At 42.8% G+C, this 21,420-nt stretch overlaps 1 protein-coding gene across 2 annotated transcripts; it reads right to left on the bottom strand.

The window, feature by feature from the left end:
* Window positions 1-1,576: 1,576 nt before the first annotated feature.
* Window positions 1,577-20,139, bottom strand: PRKAR1A (protein kinase cAMP-dependent type I regulatory subunit alpha). 2 transcript variants are annotated; one of them, XM_082370443.1, is made up of 11 exons: window positions 19,809-20,139; window positions 16,440-16,619; window positions 11,023-11,193; window positions 10,085-10,176; window positions 9,813-9,874; window positions 8,934-8,980; window positions 8,099-8,257; window positions 6,623-6,683; window positions 5,407-5,528; window positions 4,400-4,481; window positions 1,577-4,058 (listed from the first exon to the last, which is right to left on the bottom strand). In XM_082370443.1, exons 2-11 carry the CDS (start codon window positions 16,611-16,613, stop codon window positions 3,886-3,888), a joined length of 1,143 nt encoding a protein of 380 aa, XP_082226569.1. In that variant the 5' UTR covers window positions 16,614-16,619; window positions 19,809-20,139; the 3' UTR covers window positions 1,577-3,885. The 2 variants fall into 2 exon arrangements, with proteins under 2 accessions (XP_082226569.1, XP_082226570.1); XM_082370444.1 differs by lacking the exon at window positions 19,809-20,139 and adding an exon at window positions 19,402-19,721.
* Between the last annotated feature and the right edge of the window lie 1,281 nt (window positions 20,140-21,420).

Below are 21,420 nucleotides of genomic sequence, written 5' to 3'. Positions count from 1 at the left end.
TCGGGACCCCAGCCAGGGCACGGGCACTCCCTGGGGGCCACTTTAAATAGAGAAATCACTAACAGGAAGTACAAAAATGCAACACAGTGGCACTAAATAGACCAAAACAAGGGCGCCTGATTTCAGCTGAAACTAGAAGGCAGAGTGGGCCTGGTCTGACCTCCGCCAGGCACCTGCGTGTCGGGAGACGCGGGCCCCTCTCCACTCAAGTCCGGGAATGACTGTGACAGTGCCGGGAGTACTGATCTGGGGGGTTACAAATGCATTTCAGCAAGTACGCAAATCTGCAAAGTTCGCAAATACAGCATCCGTGAATAATGAGGACCAATTGTAACTGACTTTGAGGCTAACAAAGATGATAAAAAGCCCTCCATCTAGTGGTGGCTTAGAAAACCACAAAGCTACTTAAGCTACACTGGCAGAGAGCTTTCGCAAAACGAAAAAATTCTGCTCATTAGTGGTCTGGGTTTTTAGGCAGCATCAGGATGAAGTCACAGCTCTGGACTTCTGTCAGTACACAAATTTCAACTTTATATGTACACAGTAACACTGACTGCTGTGTGAAATTCCTTAGGGTAAGAAGGGAGAGATTTACCATTCTCCCTTTTATGTTCTCCTCTCCACAGTCTTTACTGATGGCTATTATGATGGTGATCGACACACTGCTTCTCCATGTTGTTTTAGTTTTAGCCCATCTAGAAATACACTGCCAGGGCCTAACAAAAATACAAAAAGGGTTCAGCTGTTCATCTGTGGTTGGAGATAAAGCAATATTAAGAAAACTAACATCATACTACTTCAATTTTATACTGTCAATATTTAAGTCATCAAAAAACAAAAAGGGATTTCATATAAGCCAGTGTTTTAGAGGGAAAATTAAACTACAACCAGTACAGTCAACCCAGGAAAATTTTCTTCAATTATATTGTGTTGTGACTCAAAAGGTTCCAACTCCAGCGGGTTGAGGGAGGGGATTACTGAATCTGGACAAAGTGCACGTGTCACAAAGCAGCACAACTTAAGCAATGTTCTAGGCAGTACAACATTATCTTCAACTTCACTGGATATAAAGAAATTAATTCCAATATGCGAATGAATTCAATTTAATCGTCCCCGCCTAAGAAATCTGAGAAATAAATGTTAGAAATGACTTTATATGCATGCAAAATATAGAAGCATACCTAAATATATGAATGCACATATTAAATTTAAACCAAAGAGCATGCTGACCTAGAAATGACATTCCCCCATTGAGTCTGGGAAAGTTCCAAAGCCAGAGAACCAGTCTACCCTCAATAAAAAGGAAACCTTTGACTTCTGATTTACTCTTTTCCTTCCATTGCTCAGTACAGATCTGCTACATCTCAATTACCCTTAAAGTAAGGTTTTTAGATTCATTCTTTGACAAACTGAATTGGAAAGCACTGAAAACAAACATATTATTCTTTCAAAACACCGATCCCCTAATTCACTTTCGATTTTCATTCGTGCCCACCAATTAGCAGCTTCGGGGGCTGCGGGGAGAGGGAGAAGAGAAGCAAAGGAGAAAGGGAAGAAAAACTGATTCGTTAGAGAATTAAATTATTTAATCTTTTTTATTACTTGACCTACCATTAAGACAATCTATAACAAAGAGAAGAGGGTATATCAGCACACACAGTATAATCAGGCTAGTGACCAGGAAACAATACAAAATGGTCCTTTGGCCACCTATGCTTTCTAGAGCAGTGGAGCTCATAAACCCACTCACCAAGCCCAGAAATAATGCCTTCTGAAGCCCTGAATATCCACTGAGACAAATGATGCCAATCGTGATTTCTCACATAGACTGCACAAAGATAAAGCTTTAAATGTGATCATTTTTAAATTCAGACTTAAATTTTCTTAGATTAAAAACTACAAAAGGGAGTAAACAGCAAAGCCAAATGACTTAAGAACAAAACTCATTTAGAAAGCATTGTTATGAATCTAAATATACATGAGCATGATTATATACATATATGAAACTGCACATTTATGGCATTCTAAATAATTTAGTTAAGTACAGTTTTGGCATTTAAACAAAGATCAAATCAAGCTTTAAGCTAATAAGAACATAATTTTTATTTTTAATCTTTTAAATATAAAAAGCTAAACACAAAATACAGACCAGAAAATCCTCATTTAGTAAAGATTATTTTGAAAAATAAAAAATTTGAAATAAGGTGGCTTTCTATCCCACACTAAAATGTAAATAAAATCTCTTTCCCAGATTTATACTCCAAACTTAGTAACAACCCAAAAGCTGTTCAAATCTATGAAAACAATTTACCATGACCAATTTAAATTACCTGGGAAAGGGGAAGGAGAGGGGATTAAAAATCAGAGCCAGATGCACACAGATGGAAAAAACGCTTGCAGTCACCCCCAGTATAACCCTGTATACTATATAAATCACAATGCAAATAAAAGTGCCTACATTATGGAACTGTGAAATTTTGTTTCAAAAAATAACAGTAATAAAAATAAACAGTTGGGTATCATTGGTGCACATGGAATAATGTAACAACACATAACCTTGATAAGGCTGGAAAATACTGAAATACAGTTAAGACTCAAAACACACGTTTACACAAAAAAGTCTGCCAGAGAAGTAAGGTGGTAGATAGGAAAGCAGAACTTTTCAGTAGGATGGCCTTTTAGACCAATTTGAAACACAGACACATCCTACCCCACCCCCCAACCCACCATAAATTCTAGTTGATGTAAAAAGGGGAGGAAAGGTTAAAGCAAAGTAAAAAACCTCTTCCCACACCTCCCGCCCCAGGGAATTGAGTGGGGCAAAGCTCCCAACGCTGAACTCTGTCCCCCTGCCGTTTCTCCCTTCAGCAAGCCCACCTCCATTTTCGGTTACGACATTCAGTCTGTCTATTCCCAGTAAATCCAATCTCCTGGAATCAGTGCTTAAAGACCATAAGAGATTATTATCCTGGACTCAACTGAAGGATATACATTAACCAAAACCTCTAAGTTAACAACCGGGAGTGCAGACCTCAAATTCTTATTGTCAATTCAGCATCTGATGATCAACATTTGGCACTAGCGGGGTAAATGAGGGTGGAATCAGAATCTGTGAGCTGAGGCAGATGCAGTTAAATCATTACCCAATATTTGCAGCTTATGATTTGGTGTGAACCTTAAAAGGCAGGTAGGTATAGATAGCCACACCTCAACATATTTTAGAATTGGAGAGGAAACATTAAGAAGAAGATATAAACAAAACCAGGCAAAGTCGCTTGACAAATAAAAATTCTTGTTAAAAAGAAAAAGAACTGAACAGATCATTTCTACCTGATAATTAGCAAAAATGGGCATTTTTCCACCCTTAAACTAGTTTAAATACAGGCAGATGTCTTTCTACTATACTAAGATTTTTCTATATCTGTTTTTCCTAATCCTCAGAGCTTAATGAGAAATCGTTTATTCTATAAAGAAATACAGCATATATGGCCACAGTCTAGAATCTGCTTATGATAACAGGAAACTTCTGTCACTTGAAAGGCAATCTTGCACGGTGACATCATGACTCTACGGTAACTCACGTGGCGCAGGGTCTGCCCTCACCAGGAAGCACGGCGCGCGCGGCCCAGGGCGAACACTAACACTGCACAGAGAGAAGCAGGAACAGCCAAGTCTCCACAGAACTCTTTCTATTTATTTAACTGTGTATGAGCACTCAGTTAATGCTCCAAAATAAAAACGGTGCAATAAGAGCAACTTTGAACAGAAACCGACAAGAAGCTGCGATGCCAGTGGCCACGTGGCGCTGCAAAGAGGGGCCAGAGAGCAGTCTGCGTGGGGAAGCCTGGCCAGGGAGAGGCGGAAGGGAGGCACGGGAAGCGGCTTTCAGACGGACAGGGACACAAAACTGTTGTACTGCTGGATGTTCCGCTTGAGGATGTCCGAGCACGGGCCAAGAACACGTTCAAACCTCGGGCGGTCCAGCTTGACGCACTTCAGCGGGCCACGGGCAACCACGGTGGCGGCGCGAGGACGATTCATCAGCAGCGCGATTTCGCCTGGAGGAGGGGAAAGGGCTGAGAGTAGGCTAGCTCCCTCAGAAACGTCTTCTGAGGGGCGCCCTCCGGGGAGAAGAAAACCGTATTTTTCCTCCTAGTAACTCAGTACAGGCCACACTACATCTGCACCTCAGGAAAAAACCAACTGACAGATATGAGACAATCAATAACTTAATTAACTGAGTCAAGGTCAAAATCTCACACTACTTCTCTGAGAGCCGAAAAAGTAAAATAAAAAATAAAATTCAGGAGAAGAAAAGACAAGATTATGAAAGACTGTGATAGCTCACTGAGAAGTGACTTACAGAAACTATGTGTTTATTGTGAGGAAATCCACATACCAAAATAATCAGAAGGCCCCAATCTTCCCACTTCAACAAATTCTTCATTTTCTGAACGACGCTGCAGCACAGCGGCTGAACCCTATAACAAAATCACCAAAACGCAAAACGCATTAATACTTTCAAATCCTGGGTGGCATTTTAAATATCCCATGCAATTTTAGCTACTCTGCAAAAAAAAAAAAAAAAAAGGACTCAGCAGTTATTTCAAATCCTCTGCGTTCATGTGATAAAAGGTAATTGAAAAGAGTCACTACAGGCTTGATCCTTATTTACCCCAGCAGTTCCTGCTAGGAGATACTTCTCATCACGCTGAGGTACTTTGAGGGTTCAGACGCAGGTTAGCAAACTGCAGGAGGGCCAATCCAAGCTCACTGCTTTTATAAATAAAATTGTATAGGAACAATACACCAATTCATTTAGATACTGTCCATGGCTGCTTTCCCACTATGACAAGAGTTGAGTCTGCAACAGAAACACTATGGCTCATAAATGCCTAAATTACTTACTGTCTGGCCCTTTACAGAAAGAGTTCCTCAACCCCTGGTTTAAACAACACCGATTAGCATCTACTGAGCCACATTCACAGCGAATCTGCTCTGTGGATCTCCTTGGCTGGCAAGAGTATCTGCTATACATTTCCATGGATTGTGACGATATAAAACATGGTAACATTTAGAATTTAAATACCTGCCTTTGATCCTTGTTTGCCAAATTAGCCCAAATGCATGATTTTAACAAGAACGGTGCAGTACATCACAGCCTGTGTGCTAAATGGCTGAGTTCTGTTTGGCTTCTGTGAGGAGAATTAATTCGAGTAGGTCAGAATTCGGCTATTACTTCATGCAAAGCCCTCATTTAAAATGTGGTGGCCTGGCCGAAAACCAAACAACGACATTTCAAAGGGAACGATCATTTTTAAATAAAACTGTTTATCTTAAGAACGGTAGCTGTAAATGAGAACTGGTGTCCCCCTTATTCCCCGCCCGGTGCTGCCCCATCTTTACCTCTAAAATAATGAAGAACTCATCTCCCGGCTCCCCCTGCACCACAATCTTCTGCCCGTCTTCAAACTGCACTGGTTCCAACGCATCAGCTACCGTGAGACGCTCCCACTTGTCCAGAGATTCTAAAAGGCAAGAATCAAAAGAATTTCTCTGCATTATTTGGTATTGCTAAAAATCTCAAAACAAAAGGTATAAAGAAGTCAACCAAAATACTCTAGTAGTGGCTCTAATCCAACATGGCACCTGTCTTCAACTACCTCTTGTCTCACCAAGATCCTCCTGTTACTTACAGATGACCCCAGAGCTTTCTTTCAGTAGCCCAGTGGCCAGCCAGGTTAACCTATACCAACTGCATCCGATGGTACAGGGATAAGAAAAATGTAATCGTTAAGTATTCCTAAAGACTGCCATCAATGCAAATCGAACCTACAATTACAGGACCCAAAAGTAATAGTTCCAGAGATTAAGAGAAATAATTTATCAATTTAAATCCTCAGTAGAATTTATTTACAAAACCAACAAGAGTAACTAGAAAATAACTTTTGTTCCCAAAGGCCAAACTAACACCCAAGACACTAAACAAATGTAACCATTCCAGAGAAAGGACAAATAAGAGCAAAAAAGTCAATTCACTATAACAAAGCAACGACTCAAGACTATATTACCTTATAAAAATCGCCATTTCCCCTCCCAATGAAGAACAGCTTGTAATAATGTCTCTAAGTCCACATAACAAAATATGTAGAAATGCCTCCAATTACCCTACTTTACTCTAAATTCCCCCACACTTCTAGCATTTTTTCAGAGAAAGCAAGCAAATGACACCTATTCCTTCTACAGAGGAAATGCATTCTTGGAAATACTCACTTTCCTGAACCAATAAACTCACTGATGGAGCAACAGAGAAACAAGTCCCGGGGGACTGACTGTGGGAGTCCACACGCAGGAGAACACTTCCAGTCCTCTGTCTCTCCAGGAGGAGTAAGTAACACTTACTTCTGAGTTAGAGGGCTGTCATATACTAGCAAATTAAACACACTTTAAATTACTTCTAACTTAGTCAAACTTCAACTCTGCATTCCATGTGGCTTTTGTTACCATTAAAAAAAGAGAAAGAGTTGATAACTGGAGTAATCTTTATGAAATACAATCAGTTTCCTTAAGCATTACTAACACTTCAATTTAACAATTCTCCATGCAGTCTTCCAAAACTTACCTAAAATAGACACTTTACTAAGAAACTCCTCATACATCTTGCGCTTTCTCAGCGTGCTTCCCTATAAATGAAAAAAGAAAGTGTAATTCACGTAATGCTGTGGAGTAAGAAATACTGTTTCAAGTAAATGAACAACAACAACAGAGAAGTCAACGCTTGCTGCTGCTGCTTGATACATGATTGTTTTCTTCCTGTTGAAGACGGTAAGCCCTCTGTTCAGTGCAATCAAAAGCTCTTAGTAACTTGCTCCTAAAAGAGACACCACGCATATGCCCAAAGAATTCACGAGTTAGTGAAATGTCAAAAAAGCAAACAATCAGTTCTCCAAAAAAAACAAAACAAAAACACAAAAACCCAAGTAATATATGTGACTACGGCTGAATATATTTCCAGCCCAGGGTCCTTTTCCACAACCCCGATTCTCCACAGAAGGAAGGATATACAACTGCTACCATATAAACAACACCCCACCCTGACAAAAAAAAGTGCCGTAACCCCAAACTAAACCAAAATGTCTTATCTGCAAGGTTTGCTAAATATATCTGGGGGACAGAACGGGGGAAACACACAGTTCCTCTATAATAAACATCCCTTACACAGTAAATTGCCTTGGCAATTTATATACTTATAAATATGTATGTATAATATGTATTTATATTATTTAATATTTATTATATAATATGTATCTATTACATATACATAAGTATATACACAATAGATACACATTATCTCCATCCCCCAGTACAGAAAATTTTCTAAGTACGTATTTAATATTTATTATATAATATGTATCTATTACATATACATAAGTATATACACAATAGATATACGTATCTCCATCCCCCAGTACAGAAAATTTTCTAAGTACGTCCAACCGCGTACTGTCAAATAATCAGACATGTAATACATAAATTTAAGAAAGCCATTTAAGATGACTAATGCCATTTACTGGGACTTAAACACCCAAGCTACTCCATAAATTTGTCAGAAAGTTCTCATAGAGTCTAATTACATCAGCAGAACGTTCCAATGGTTTCACTACTTCGTTTATTCCTTTACAGTGAGAGGGGACATGAAACGTGCATCACCGCTAACCTCCTTTCCATTTAGAGAAGCTGATCGCTTCTGAGTGGGCTTCAATAACGTCATGCACTCGGAAGCAGCACCTCTCAGGCCGACTGTAATGTGTAAAGATCAGCTAAGGGAAGATGCACTGACTGACGAATGGAGAGATTCCCAAACATAAGCTGACCACTGCGTATACACCACATTTGTTTCCCATGTTATTTCTGGCCAAAGCTTTGTTCTAAAAGATCACTGTCTCAAACGGTATAATGAATGATGCTAAGTTGGGCTTAATACAAGCATTCAATCGTTAAAAGTAAAAAATATTCTCATTTTAATGTGGTGATACTATTTAAACATTAGTTACACAGTCTGGATTGTGAGCCACACTCCAAAACCCATGTATCTTACCATAAGGATTCTTCTATAGCTGTCTCGGTCGATACCCCACAATTTCACATTTGTCTTTGCCTTGACAGTGGCTGCTCTAGGTGTTCCATAAATCAAAGCGAGTTCCCCAAAGCTCCCTCCTTCCCCAACACTGGTTGCCCACTCATTGTTGACATAGACCTAAAATACAAAAGCATTGTTTTTTTCTACATAGACAAATACGTAAGTATTAAAAACCTGCAAACCTTTTTAAGAGGTCAGAATCCTGAACTTTGTTTTAAAAAATAAAATGTGTTACATTTTCGGTACACAACGGAGCAAAACAGCTGACTTCTGACAATGAGTTAAGTAAGTTCAGAGTGTCTGTAGCTTACCTAGTTTAATTATCTGATAAGAAAAAGGTTCTCTGTAAGGATGACCAGGGCAAAAAAAGTGAACTAAGCATTAATATTAACTATATGTACTTACAGAGCACGGTGCCAGGCACCGGGCTAAGCAAGCACTTTACCTGCAGGAGGTGCCGAGTTTTCTAATAATCTTACGGGAGCAACAAGACTTCCAGAACCAAGAAAGCTGTACCAAGTCTCCCAGCTCACGACCGGTCCAGACTCTCCCTGACACCTGTCTTACTCCACAGCACACACACGCACCTTAACCACTAATCTGGCAAAAGTTCTGAACTGTAGGTCTAGCTGAAGAAATTACCTTTAGAAAGTATCTGTGTCAGTAAAATATTTGGCAAAAGGAATCGAACATACAAGGATGTAATAGCCCTTCAGAAACTCTTAGAAGCAATAAATATCAACAAGTTGACTTTTAAGATTATCAACATATTTTTGCAATTATTAAATCTTACATCCATCTCTCCTTGATCAATCACATAGAAGTTATCCCCTTCATCACCTAAAAGCGAGGAGAGTAAAAAAAGTTAGAAGCATATTAATTAAAGAAGCACAAATCAAACCAAATTAATGTAAAATAATGAACTTATGTTAGAGAGGTGCTGTGAGAGAAAAGAGTATATTACAAATTAACAGAACCTTTCAAGAAAAAAAGTCCAGCAATTTATTTTAAAAGTCATAAAACTGATCGAGTTTTTAGTCATCTCGTGGTGAAGAATGCCTCTGAAAAAAAAAAAAAAAGCCACTTGTGTGTACAAAGACACTAAACACTACATCACCTATAACAAAACAAGAAACAACTCAAATAGTAAGCAACAAATATCAGATTGTCACTAAACAAGAAAATATATGGATGATGAAGACCCATGAAAATATCGAGAGTAAATAAGAAAGGAAAAAAGAGAGGACACCAAAAGATGAGATCCATGTTACTTATATGTGGTCAAAAAAGGCAAGCATCAGTAGAAGGCACAGAACCTTATAAAGAGACGGGCTAGATGATGAAGAATATTAAGTGTTTTGCTTATTTTCTACTTTATTTTACTTTGTAAGTGGTTAATAATCAATATAAAGGATATATGAAATAAGTGAGGTTCTGGAACTCCATACAAAGTAAAAATGCATGAATTCCCTTTAACAGTTACCATAAACAAAACTATATCAGATGTTAGGGAAATATTAGTCCCTTAGGCAAAGTGTGCCTTTTAGCTCAGAAGATTTTAATTAAAAGAAATAAGAAAATCCAGTGGTATAACAGAAGGAAAATGGTAGGCTTAAAGAGGAAAACAAACTTCAATAATCATAGTGCGTGCCATAAAAGCAGCAACCCTTACCTTGCTGAATAACAGTCTCTCCAGCAATAAAGGAAACCGGAAACATGGCATCAAAAATGTCACTGCAAGGGAGAGAAGGCCTCGCGTTACATTTCATGTGCTGCTTCTGTGGATTTCAAACATTAACCTTAGAGTTAAAGCTCCCAGATTTTCAGCCTGGATTGTTATCAGGTGAACAATTACTAAGAGCCTTAAAACTTGCAACAGTGATGAGACTAGTTTGGGACACCAGCTGTACTGGAAAAATAGTATAACAAAGTACCTGTACCTACCTTCTCTCATTATCATCAAGATGTGAAAACAGTACATTCTTTTCAATGGCTTTGGCCAAAGCAGCCATTGTCTTATAATCTTTTGGTATAACCTAAGAAAGAACAGAAAGGCAAAATGACAATTCCATAAAGCAAGACCACTTCATGCTTGCAACCTAAATTACAATGAAATGTCAAGCTACATCACGGTATTTAAACAAAGCTGCCCTGAGTGAAACATTTTCAACACAACACTCTCACACTGTCTTTGATCCACAAAGTACTCAACAAATATTGACTCAATAATCCCCTTTGCCTACATCTAGGCCTGTATTTAAAGGCTAGTATTTGGTTCCTAGTCAACAACTAAAGGAACAGACCAAAATCACCTTGCCCAAGGTGATTAGTGAGGCAAAACTAAGCATTTTATGACAACTGGTCATTTTCTAAACTGTGATCACGTACTGTTAGTCTCACAACCTCTAAACTGTGATCACGTACTGTTAGTCTCACAACCTCTTGCGAGCACAATTCTCTTCCCCCTTCAGGCTAACAGCGTAACTCGAAATGGCAGACTGGCTCTAACTGAGACAAATGACGCTTGTGGGGTAAAAGGTTAAAAGCCACAACACGAATTACAGGATGTCAAGAAACTGACACCATGATTCAAGAGAAAAAGGAGTACTGCCTGCTCTTCTACTGCAAAACAACAACATGCAAAAGAAAACCCCCAAAACTCACTTATGCACTGTTTTATAATTACTGTTAGTTACTTCCTCTGATGGCATGTTGTTACAGAAACCTGTTCCCCAAGTACCCAGGAACTGTCCAGGACGGAGTACGATCCATCCTGTCTGTGTTTTACTCCTCGAAATAGTGCACGCATTCGTCAGAGGAGACTGGATGGCTACCACGTGGGTCCCAAAGCCGTTTCCTCAGTGTTCAGCTATCAAAACTACCTTCCTAACGTAGGACGCGGCATCTTCCTCCGTGTAGACCTCGGCACTGATGGCACCTCGTCGCCTCCGGCCCTTTACCACCGGGTTGGGTGGAGGGGGAGAGATTTCATCCTCCCTCGAGTCTGCACGAGAGCTTGCTTTCTGCAGATTCTGGATCTGTTTTGCCTCCTCCTGAAAAAAAAAAATTATAAGTTTATAAAATGAGACCCTTCAGCATGGTATTCTTCAGCTGGTATTCTCATACTCCAATGACGGTCCTTCTCAGTCACTTCAGATCTCTCCCTCTATTACCAAGGTGAAAGTTAAGGGGCAAAGGTCAATTACAAATGGGGTGGGGGGGAAATGGAGAGTCAAGCTTGAAAAGAAATACTCTGAAAGGACTTTACTGTTTCTCAGAGGGTAACAGATGCTATATTTATTAATGAACAAAAGCCACTGGTACAGGGCACGTAACATGCAAATAAAAAATTATATACTCACTATGATAATATACTGACAATGATTTGTAATGCACTCAACAGTAATGAACTGCAAAACAAAAGGCTGGGAAATTAGTGTGAGATCCCTGCCGCGTCCAAGAATGCCATCTAGGAATAATCACTCAGGCATAGCAAAGTGATAGAAGAATGTCTAGATCACTGGGTTACTCCATTAATTCAATATGTATTCTCCGGATCTGCCACGCCAAGTCTACACTAGGCAAGGGGAATATAAAAACCAATAGGAGGGCTCCCTGGTGGCGCAGTGGTTAAGAATCCTCCCGCCAATGCAGGAGACACGGGTTCGAGCCCTGGTCCGGGAAGATCCCACATGCCGCGGAGCAACTAGGCCCGTGCGCCACAACTACTGAGCCTGCGCTCTAGAGCCTTCGAGCCACAGCTACTGAAGCCCACGCGCCTAGAGCCCGGGCTCCGGAACAACAGAAGTCGCCACAATGAGAAGCCCGCGCACAGCAATGAAGACCCAACGCAGCCATAGATAAATAAATACATAAATTAAAAAAAAAACAAAAAACCAATAGGAGAGAGTCCCGAGCCTGTGGAGCTCATATTCTAGCTGGAGCCTCAGTTATAAACAGATCATAAAACGTGACGGCAACCTAGAATTTAACTAAGACCGGCTGCAACAATACTTCTCCTAACAGAGCTGGAAGCATTCTTTACGGTCAAGGTTGACACTTGAAGTTAAAACAAAAAAAAGTTTACCCACTTTTAAAAACTTATTAAACCAATCCGTTTAAAAGTGATATCAACTACTTAACATTCTTATTTTTCAGATCTAGGACCTTAAAACGAAATTCCTCTCAGGTCTTCAGTAAAGAATGAGTTATGCCTGACGTAAAATCAGAATGAAAAAAGCCAAGAATGGTGAGCTATTTACATTCTCATTCATCTGACTCACTCTCCATTATTTTTCTAAGCCGTCTTTCAAATTCTAAATGAACTCAGCATTTACTATTTCTGAAAATTTTTTGATAAAAAAGAAACTAAGGAGCTGCCTACTTTTTCTCCTGCATGGTACTCGGCTCTGCATTTGGCATCAAGACAAATAAAAGAACATATAAACGCAGCAAGAAAAGTCTAGAATGATAACAATCAAGGCATTAACAGTGTTTATCTCTATTACAGACTCATGTTTGATTTTTTTTTTTTATTTTTTGGAGGGAGGAATTGGCTTTATTTTTCTCATTTCTCTAGATTTTCTAATTTTCAATTAAAAACACAGTAAGAAAAGCCTATAACAAAAACGACTTTAATATATTTGCATATTTAGTTACAAATGCACTTACCTGTTGACCAAATAATCCGGTAAGTCTACTGCCAGGAATTTATTCTAAAATATGCATGTGTGTGAAATGACAGATATACAAAGTTATTTATTATATCATTGCTTTTAATAGTAAAACACTGGAAACCACCAAAACGGTCGTCAACATGGTGATTAAATAAACTGTAGTACATCCATACAGTGGAATACCACGCACATGCTGGATAAGAACGTGCTGGATACGAATCTGTAAGTGCCCATATATTGTCCCTGGAACACAGGCTGCACTCTAGGAAGACAACGAAGTGGGAAAAAGACTTTTTATTGTCATATCCTTTTGCACCTGCAGAATTTTGAACCATGTGCAAATAGAGAACCATTTTTTTAAAAAATACATTTTTAAAGAAAACCCACTTCATTTTCATTCTGGTAATTCCAGTAAACAGGTAAGGTTTTCCCATTCCATATTAACAGAGAACTTTAAAACTCAAGTCTCCCCAAAGTCTAAAGTTCAAGGGTATAAATGGAAACACAAATTCTACCCCCAAAATCTGTCACTGATATTTCACAAAAATTTCATGTAAAGTTTCACAAGTAATATCTCATTTGGAACTGTCTTGTAACTGAATTTTTAAGACAATTTTGAAGTACCAAAAGCATTTTGATTTTAACACTGTTCCATGGGTTTTCATCTTTAATAGCTATCAGCTAGAACCTAATCCTGATGACTCAGAGCCATTACTGAGATCACCGATTTCTAGTATACATTTTTACGCCCTTTTTCTTGCTGTTGTCATTCATTCTTCGGTCAGTCTCCTCCCTCCTCAGTTCTCTCACTTATTAAAACAAGAACAGACAAAAGAACCCCTCCCAGTCCACTTACTGTCAATACATCCTCGAGTATTAAGCTCCGATGCTGTGCCCACCGCTTACTTAATATGCTTTCAACCATCGCTATTTGTCCCCTCCCTGCCCCTGCCGTTCCATTCTTCCCTGCTGCTCCTTCCACTCGACCTCAGGACAAGACACATGGAGCCAAGGAGAGAAGATGGGCTGAGCCCACAAGAGCTGCACATGACCAAGAAATTAGGACTTTGGTAGTAAACGACTGAAATTTGGGGGTCGTATGGTACTGCAACATAAAGCTACTAACACAGCCACGTTACCTGATTTCTCTCAGTTTTACCTGCTACCTCTGTAAAATGGTGATGACCATCAACCTCACACAACTGGAATAATGAGTATGTGTGTAGGTGTGTAAAGTGCTCACACGGTACCTGGCACACAGAAGACACTCCATGGTCGGAGCTATTGAAATTCCTCTGATCTATCAGACAGGGAGGTTCTAATAAATATATGCAGAAAAGAGGATTCAAATTACAGGTAACAGTCTGAAATAAAACGCAGAAGCTTTCAATGGAGTTTTTTGGTGCATTTGTTATTGAGCAGTTGAGGGTAGCAGAAACATGACCCCTGGTTAACACAGGGAAAGAGGTGACAAGAGTGTGACCATATTTTCACACATATAACCTAACACCTAATGCACAGAACAATGACCTGTTGAAAAGTCGAAAACCTAGTTACTTTAAAGTCCAGATATTTACATTCAACCCTGGCTAAAGGAATGTATGCAAATGAACAAAGATCCTTGAATTATAGGAAAAAGTGTCAAGCTGTGACTTTTATTAAAAGGCAAAGAAGCCGGGCTTCCCTGGTGGCGCAGTGGTTGAGAATCTGCCTGCCAATGCAGGGGACACGGGTTCGAGCCCTGGTCCAGGAAGATCCCACATGCCGCGGAGCGGCTGGGCCCGTGAGCCACAATTACTGAGCCTGCGCGTCTGGAGTCTGTGCTCCGCAACAAGAGAGGCTGCGACAGTGAGAGGCCCGCGCACCGCGATGAAGAGTGGCCCCCGCTTGCCACAACTAGAGAAAGCCCGCGCACAGAAACGAAGACCCAACACAGCCAAAAATAAATAAATAAATAAATAAATAAAAGGCAAAGAAGCCAACACACATTAAATTAAAAAATCCCACGTGCAAAGAAACTACTTTAATGATCATTTCTTGTCTTCCCCTTGGTCAGTGCTTCAACAGGGCCATGAGAGCACAGGCTCTGAAATGAGCGCCACACACTCAACACTCTCTATAAAAAGACACGCCCTTCACGTCTCACCAACCTCACCCCTCATCAGACGGCTTCTACTGATGTCCAGAGGGAAGAGGGATCCCCTTACAGTGACCAATTTCAGAACCAGGTCTCCAGCAACACGCTTCACTTCAAAACAGGGAAGGCCCACAGCAGCCTGGCGCTACAGCATTTCACTATCAGGAAACTGCTTAAATGAGAGAAAACCAGACTTTCTACCACAATTCCAAGACAGCAAGGCTACGTTCACCGGGACTGGTTAGTTTTTGGTTGTTGTTGTTTTTGATTAATCTAATCATGGTACTAGACACCAATTTCAACAAACAGCTTTTCAAGAAAACAGTAGAAAATTCCTCATCACTGAGCCACCCAAACATTTTTTAAACATTAGTAAAACAGACTCTTTTACTAGTAAGTTATGCTGGTTAAGAAACTGTCCAAACCAGTGGGATACATTACAAATATTTCTGCAATACAATTAGATAATTAACAATCATATACCTAAGAAAATGCCTCCCAACTGGTTCACAATCATTACGAACCACATCAAAACTTCAATATGCTTAAGAAAACCTGTAAATTTATCTCGCTGAATTTCAGAAGTAAACCAAACTACTCAAAACATTTAACAATCCAAACTTTCTCATTCATCATTTTTTGAGGGAAGTGAAGTGAAGCATCGACCTTGATGAAAAATGATCATTTTGCTTAGAAAAGCACACACCACATGCTTAGGTCCCACTGACATACACAGAATGAGGGTGAACAACAACGACTAAGAACTGCACTAATTTTTTTTCAAGAGGAAACAAGTCCTGACCAAAACTGTGAAGTAAAATTCTGACAACCATCAATCTTGATCTCTCTGCTCTAGAGTCGATTCACCTGAGACATATTCTACAGTAAAACACACTTCACTAATTCAGAGTTTCTGAAATTTCAGTCACAAGCTAGACTCAACTGTTTCATTACAGTGATTTCAAAAGGTGGGATAAAACTTACAAGTTCACTTGCTTTGCTGAATAAAAAAGCATTAAATGCTTTCAAGTACTGTAGAATTTCTCACTTCATACCACTGCTGTACTACTTTTAAAAAATTTTTACTGGAGTATAGCTGATTTACAATGCTGTGTTAGTTTCTGCGGTACAGTGCCGCACTACTTCTGATCAACTGTATCTAGTCAGTTATTTCATTTAGTCAGTTTTATGTACTAATTTAAATAGTTACAAGGAACTATGTTTGGAAAACGAAAACCTGTTAGCCAAGTAAACTCAGCATACAGATTGGTTTTGATAAATTCTACTGATTACAAAGTTAAAAATTACTTCAAGTGTGTTAACTACATTTCTTTTCTGAAGTTCTATTTTAGATGATGATGATGATGATCAATTATTATCTGGTCAGAATTCCTTTTCTTCCAAAGGATACAAATCAGCGACACGCTACGGCATCCCCCTTAACAATCGTCAGGGTGAGCTCATGCTCTGCCCCATTTATTTTTACCTTCTCCAGCCTCTCAAAGTATTCCCTGAGGAACGCCATGGGCCTCTCGGGCCGCGCGGTGCACAGCTGCACGATGGAGTCCTTGAGCAGGGCCTGGATGTTGTGCTTCTGCACGTACAGCTCGCATTCCCGGAGGCTGCGCTCCTCCTCGCTGGCGGTGCTGCCAGACGCCATGGCTCGCTGTGGGGAAAACACACAGATGCTTGTGAAAACTGTTTACAGAGAGCAAATGTCAATCTGGCCTTTGACCTAACAAATTCACTAGGCAACTGATTCACAAGGATTTCTTTCTAAGTAGATTTTTTTTTAAAACAGGGAGGTGAGGCCTAGGGAGTAAAGTAGGTACAGAAATAGCATTCTCTCAAAGTCGTGTTTCACTGAGGTCCTGCTGCACAGGATCTAGGCTCTGCAGGCAGCAACAGTGAGAAGAACCTCGGCTCCCGGGAGCAAGTATGAGCCACTTATCCCCGGCAGAGGCGGGGTGCTGAGGAGGCAGGCCCTTAAGGGAATTTCATTCAATTCTCCTCCTACAGAAGAAATCATGATGCCGTGCGAAGTGTGTACACGGCAAACGGGACAGAGAATTACAAGGGCACACAAGTCAGCTCTAAGTGAAAGCAAGAAAGCACAAGACAGAACATCTGACATTCCCTATACGTAACCCGGATCCCAGGGGAGTGTCCTAATCTCACCCAGCAAACCACTGGAGCAAAGGCTCTGGTTAGCCAACTACTAGCGCAATCAACATTTTTTAAAACACAAAAGAAACCCCAGATGAGTTATAAAAGCAACTTTTAATCCTAGACTCTTTTTACCAGATTCCAGCTCTAGATGATAACACACTTACCCACTAGTAAGAGGGCAAATCCTTAATAGAAAAAAACAAAAACCAAAACCACATAAATGAAAAAACACCTTACCAAGTAAACGATAAAAGATTTGGACAGGAAAAAAAACATTTTATTCATCTGGACAGGAAAATGTTAAAACATTAAGTTTGAAACTCACATGAACACTCAATAGATAAAACTGCATTTAGTGAATTTTAGACGGTTCAAACTACCTCGATGTGAAGTAAAATAAACAAATATAAGAATGGGCAGCTAACCTTACCCTGGAATTAAAAGCTTACTAATTTAACAAAAGAGCCATAAACTGTTTTCCTTTCAACTCCTAATTATTAAGTAATTAAGATTAGAAGATAAAAGTGAGGTCTCCTCCACTTTGCAACTAAATTCAACACTAATTGGTCTTTTTCAAATATAATACACACAAAACCACTGAGCTGACACTGTAAATTTCAAAGGAGAAAGAATCAGCAGAGTAAAGAGCTACGTGCTGTTAGGCATCTTGTTTTAGACAACTTTCATGGTAAGGGTCAATAACGAGTAAACTAATTAACAGACCATGAGAAAGTCTGTAGCTCCCTGACAAGCACGTAAATTAGAGGCCACAGAAAGAGACTCATGCTGCTACTTCAGAAATAAACACTCTAATACAAACACAAAAAACAAAACAAAACAAACACAAAAAAACACGTTACTTTCGGATAGATTTACACCAGCCTCTTTTCCAGCTCAGACAACCACATGAACTGAGAATCCACTTCAGTAGGATTTTCTGCATTTGAAAAAATACTGGACTGAAAGCCACCGAGAACAATGATCAATCAGATCTTTTTATGCTTCAAAACATTCAGAGCCATCTCAGGAATATCAATACATGTATTCAACTGATCAGAGAAATCATTCGAAGATCAGGTCTGTGGTAGAAATGCGAGACCTGGGGCTAAGCGGTGAGACCGGTTTGTTGTTTGCAACAATGTATTTAAAACACCGAAAGGAGGACAACGGAAATAAGGTAGCATATTAACGTAAACGCCCCAGGACTGGCGCAGTCAGGTCACCGTGTACACCCCGGAATATCCGTATTTCACAGTCTTAATTTTTTAATCGAATATGCCTAGATTAAGCCCGTCCTCGTACTTGGTAGTAAAAGCTTAACAATTTAGCTCCCCCGCCCCCAATTATTTAACTGCTGCAAAACGTACACCGCACTGCCTCTCCTCCTAAGAAGACACTGAGATTCTTTCTTTCGGAAAGTCGGTTGTGACACAATTCCGTTTCAAAGGGATCACATGCGAGGCGCTATGTCAGACACCTTGAGAAACTCGCGGATTCAGGCCGCAGACCCTCACACCAGCCAGGAGCCCTTCCTGGGGGTCATCCTCGGAGCACCGAGAAGACCCATCTCTCGCGCATCCCTCCGGCGGTGACGCCGTTCGGCGTCGCGCCTGCACTGAGCTGCCGGGGGGGGGGGGGGGGGGGCGGGTCACAGGTACCGCGCACGTTTCGGGGGCAAGGACACGGAAGTGCCCTTCACTCCACTTAGGCCACAGTCACGGCGACGAGCGGAAGGGAGGCCCATCCTGCATCCCGCTCTGGTCGGAAGGCCAAGGGGAGACCTGGGGGGCGGGGACCGGGAAAGGGGGGCAGGGGAGAGGGGACAGAAAGCCACGGAGCGGCCGGGCGACGACCACCGCGGGGGCGGGGCGACAATCCCGGGAAGGAAGGGGAAGCGCCCGCGGGAGAGGCCGGGGAGGAGGCCGGACGGAGGAAAACGAGGACCGCCGGGTCCCCGGAGCAGCCGGAAAGGCCGGGGGGCGATGGCGGATTCCGGGGACATCTCGCCACCGTCCTTCAGGAGATGCGGGAGGGCGAGCGGGGAGGCCGCGGGGGCGGGGCGGCCGGAGCGGGCCCGGGGGGTCTGGGGGGCGCAGACCCAGGCCGGGGAGCGAGGCACGCGGGAGGCCCTCTGGAGGCGCCGGGCCGGGAGACGCAGGGGGTGCGGCCGTCCCCCGCAGGTCGCTCCCCGCGACGCCATCTTGGATCGGCCCGGCGCCCCCAAACGGGCGGCTGGCGGCGAAGCTGGGCGCGCGGGGGCCCCCGCCGAGGCCTCTCACCTGCGGGCGGACGGCGGCGGGCTCGGACTGCGGTCGAGGCGGCGGCCGGCGGAGCTACCTCAGCGCTCCCCTCCCAGCTTGGATGCACTCGGCTACAGCTGCTCCGCGGCGGCTCCACCGGAAACGGCCGCGCCGCAGCCAATCAGCGCCCGGCTGCTGACGTCAATGCGCCTCGCTCTGGCCAGAGCCGTCGCCTTGGCAACCTTAAAGGGGCAGCGGCCCCGGGTCCTCCGCCGCCACTCGTTGAAGGACCCTCGCCCCTCCTCCGCCTAGAATGGTCCCCCTTCTACTCTTCTTTCCGTCCTGCCTCGTCCCTCGTCCGCAGCCCTCCTCGCGCTTGCCTCTGGTCTTCTCCTCACTGTCTCTAGCCCGGGGCTTCCCTCCTCTGTACACCTGCCGCCCCTTACCTGTTCCAGTCTGGACGCCACAGGTCCTCTTTTTTCTCTCTGCTGCTCTTCGCTCGCTCTCCGCGCGGCTGTGGGCAGCTCCCCTCTCTCCTCCTCTCCTCTCTTCTCCCCACCCTCACTCCCACCTCCCTCGCCGCCTCCGCCTTTTCTCCCTGCCTTCAACCCCCGCCCCCCACCCAGGCCGACCCACGTGGGGCGTCTCGGATGACAGGTGGGCGACTCCGCCCCGCAGCCCCGGCCGGAGGGGGACGCGGGGCCGGGGAGGGGGAATTCCTGCCGCTTCCAAGCCCCGGAGGAGGTGGCGGATCCGCGGCAGCTGCACCAGGGGCCGAGCGCGGGCGGATCCCGGGATGCGCACGCCCGCCGCGTATCCTGTGCTCGGCCAGCGCCGCGGCCTCCGGGCCGCCATCCGGTCCAGGAAATCCGAGCCCTGCCAAGTGTCTGCTTGGCCAAGCGGGCCGCTCTCCCCTTCGGGGGTGCTGTCGCCAAGTGGAGGCCACACAGTCCCAGTGGGCACAAAATGCTGGAAAGGACTTTGTGGGAGTCCAAGAGAGGCCTGAGTCCTTCTAGCTCCTGAAATGCCCCCATCCTCGCCCCGACCCCGCATAATGAGAAGTACAAAACGTGTAGGTGGGCACAGACCGAGAAATCTCAACCGCCTGTAAAAACTGCCCTCATCGGGGATGATGGAGGGGAGGGCGGGGCAGCGACTTCTTTACTGCTTCAGCCATTTTTTTCCCCATGCAAGTATCCGCCCGCGGAAGAGGAAAGGGGGTGGGAGGCAGGGGACGCTTTCGGACAAATGACGTCGCTAAATGAATAAAGAAGGCCCTTGCAACACACGTATCTTTGTGTCTGGCTGGTACCTGTTGTACCCTTGGGGTATATAGCTCTAGGGCTGTATGTGTAAAATACACAATGGATTTAACGCATAATACAAAAAATATATAAATACCTCTAATAATTTTTATACTGATTCCAGGCCGAAACCGTAATATTTTGGATATATTCGGTTAAATATTAAGATTAATTTCGCGTTTTTTTTTACCTTTTTAATATAGCTATTAGAAAATTTTTAATTTCCTCCATGACTCGTGTTTATAGTATTTCTGTTGGACATCACTGTCCTAACAGGCCAGGTGCAACCCTAAATCCGCCAGTACGATAAGGTTCCTGCTTATCAGAGTATTTCTTTTATTTAGTTGTGGTTATCTCTCCCCCGCTCCACCCCCCCCCCCCCACGGGCTTTCTGAAAGTCAGAAGAAGCATAGACAACATCAGAAAGGCCAGATTAGGCCTGTAAGAGGGGAATGTAGGGGGAAAGTTTCTTCTCCCACCTACGCCCCCATGGGACATTCGCCAAGGATGGGTGGAATGGGAGATTAAAGGCACAGCCTCAGTCGTATATATACGATTTCACCCTTGTCAGTACAAAGAAAGGCTAATTAAACTGAACCCTAAGCTGGCAAGCAGGAGAGGGAATTCGATAGCACTGAGCAGGCCCGGTCGCGTTCTGAGAGGAAAACACTGCGGTCGGATAAATCTGAGTTTGGTTTCAGGCTCTGCCATCTCCGGTAATTGACTTAATCCCCATGAGCCTCAGTTTCCTCAA

Source organism: Balaenoptera borealis, assembly GCF_965194805.1.
Source record: "Balaenoptera borealis genome assembly, chromosome: 20".
NCBI lineage: Eukaryota > Metazoa > Chordata > Mammalia > Artiodactyla > Balaenopteridae > Balaenoptera > Balaenoptera borealis.
This window is presented reverse-complemented; position numbering and strand designations above follow the sequence as displayed.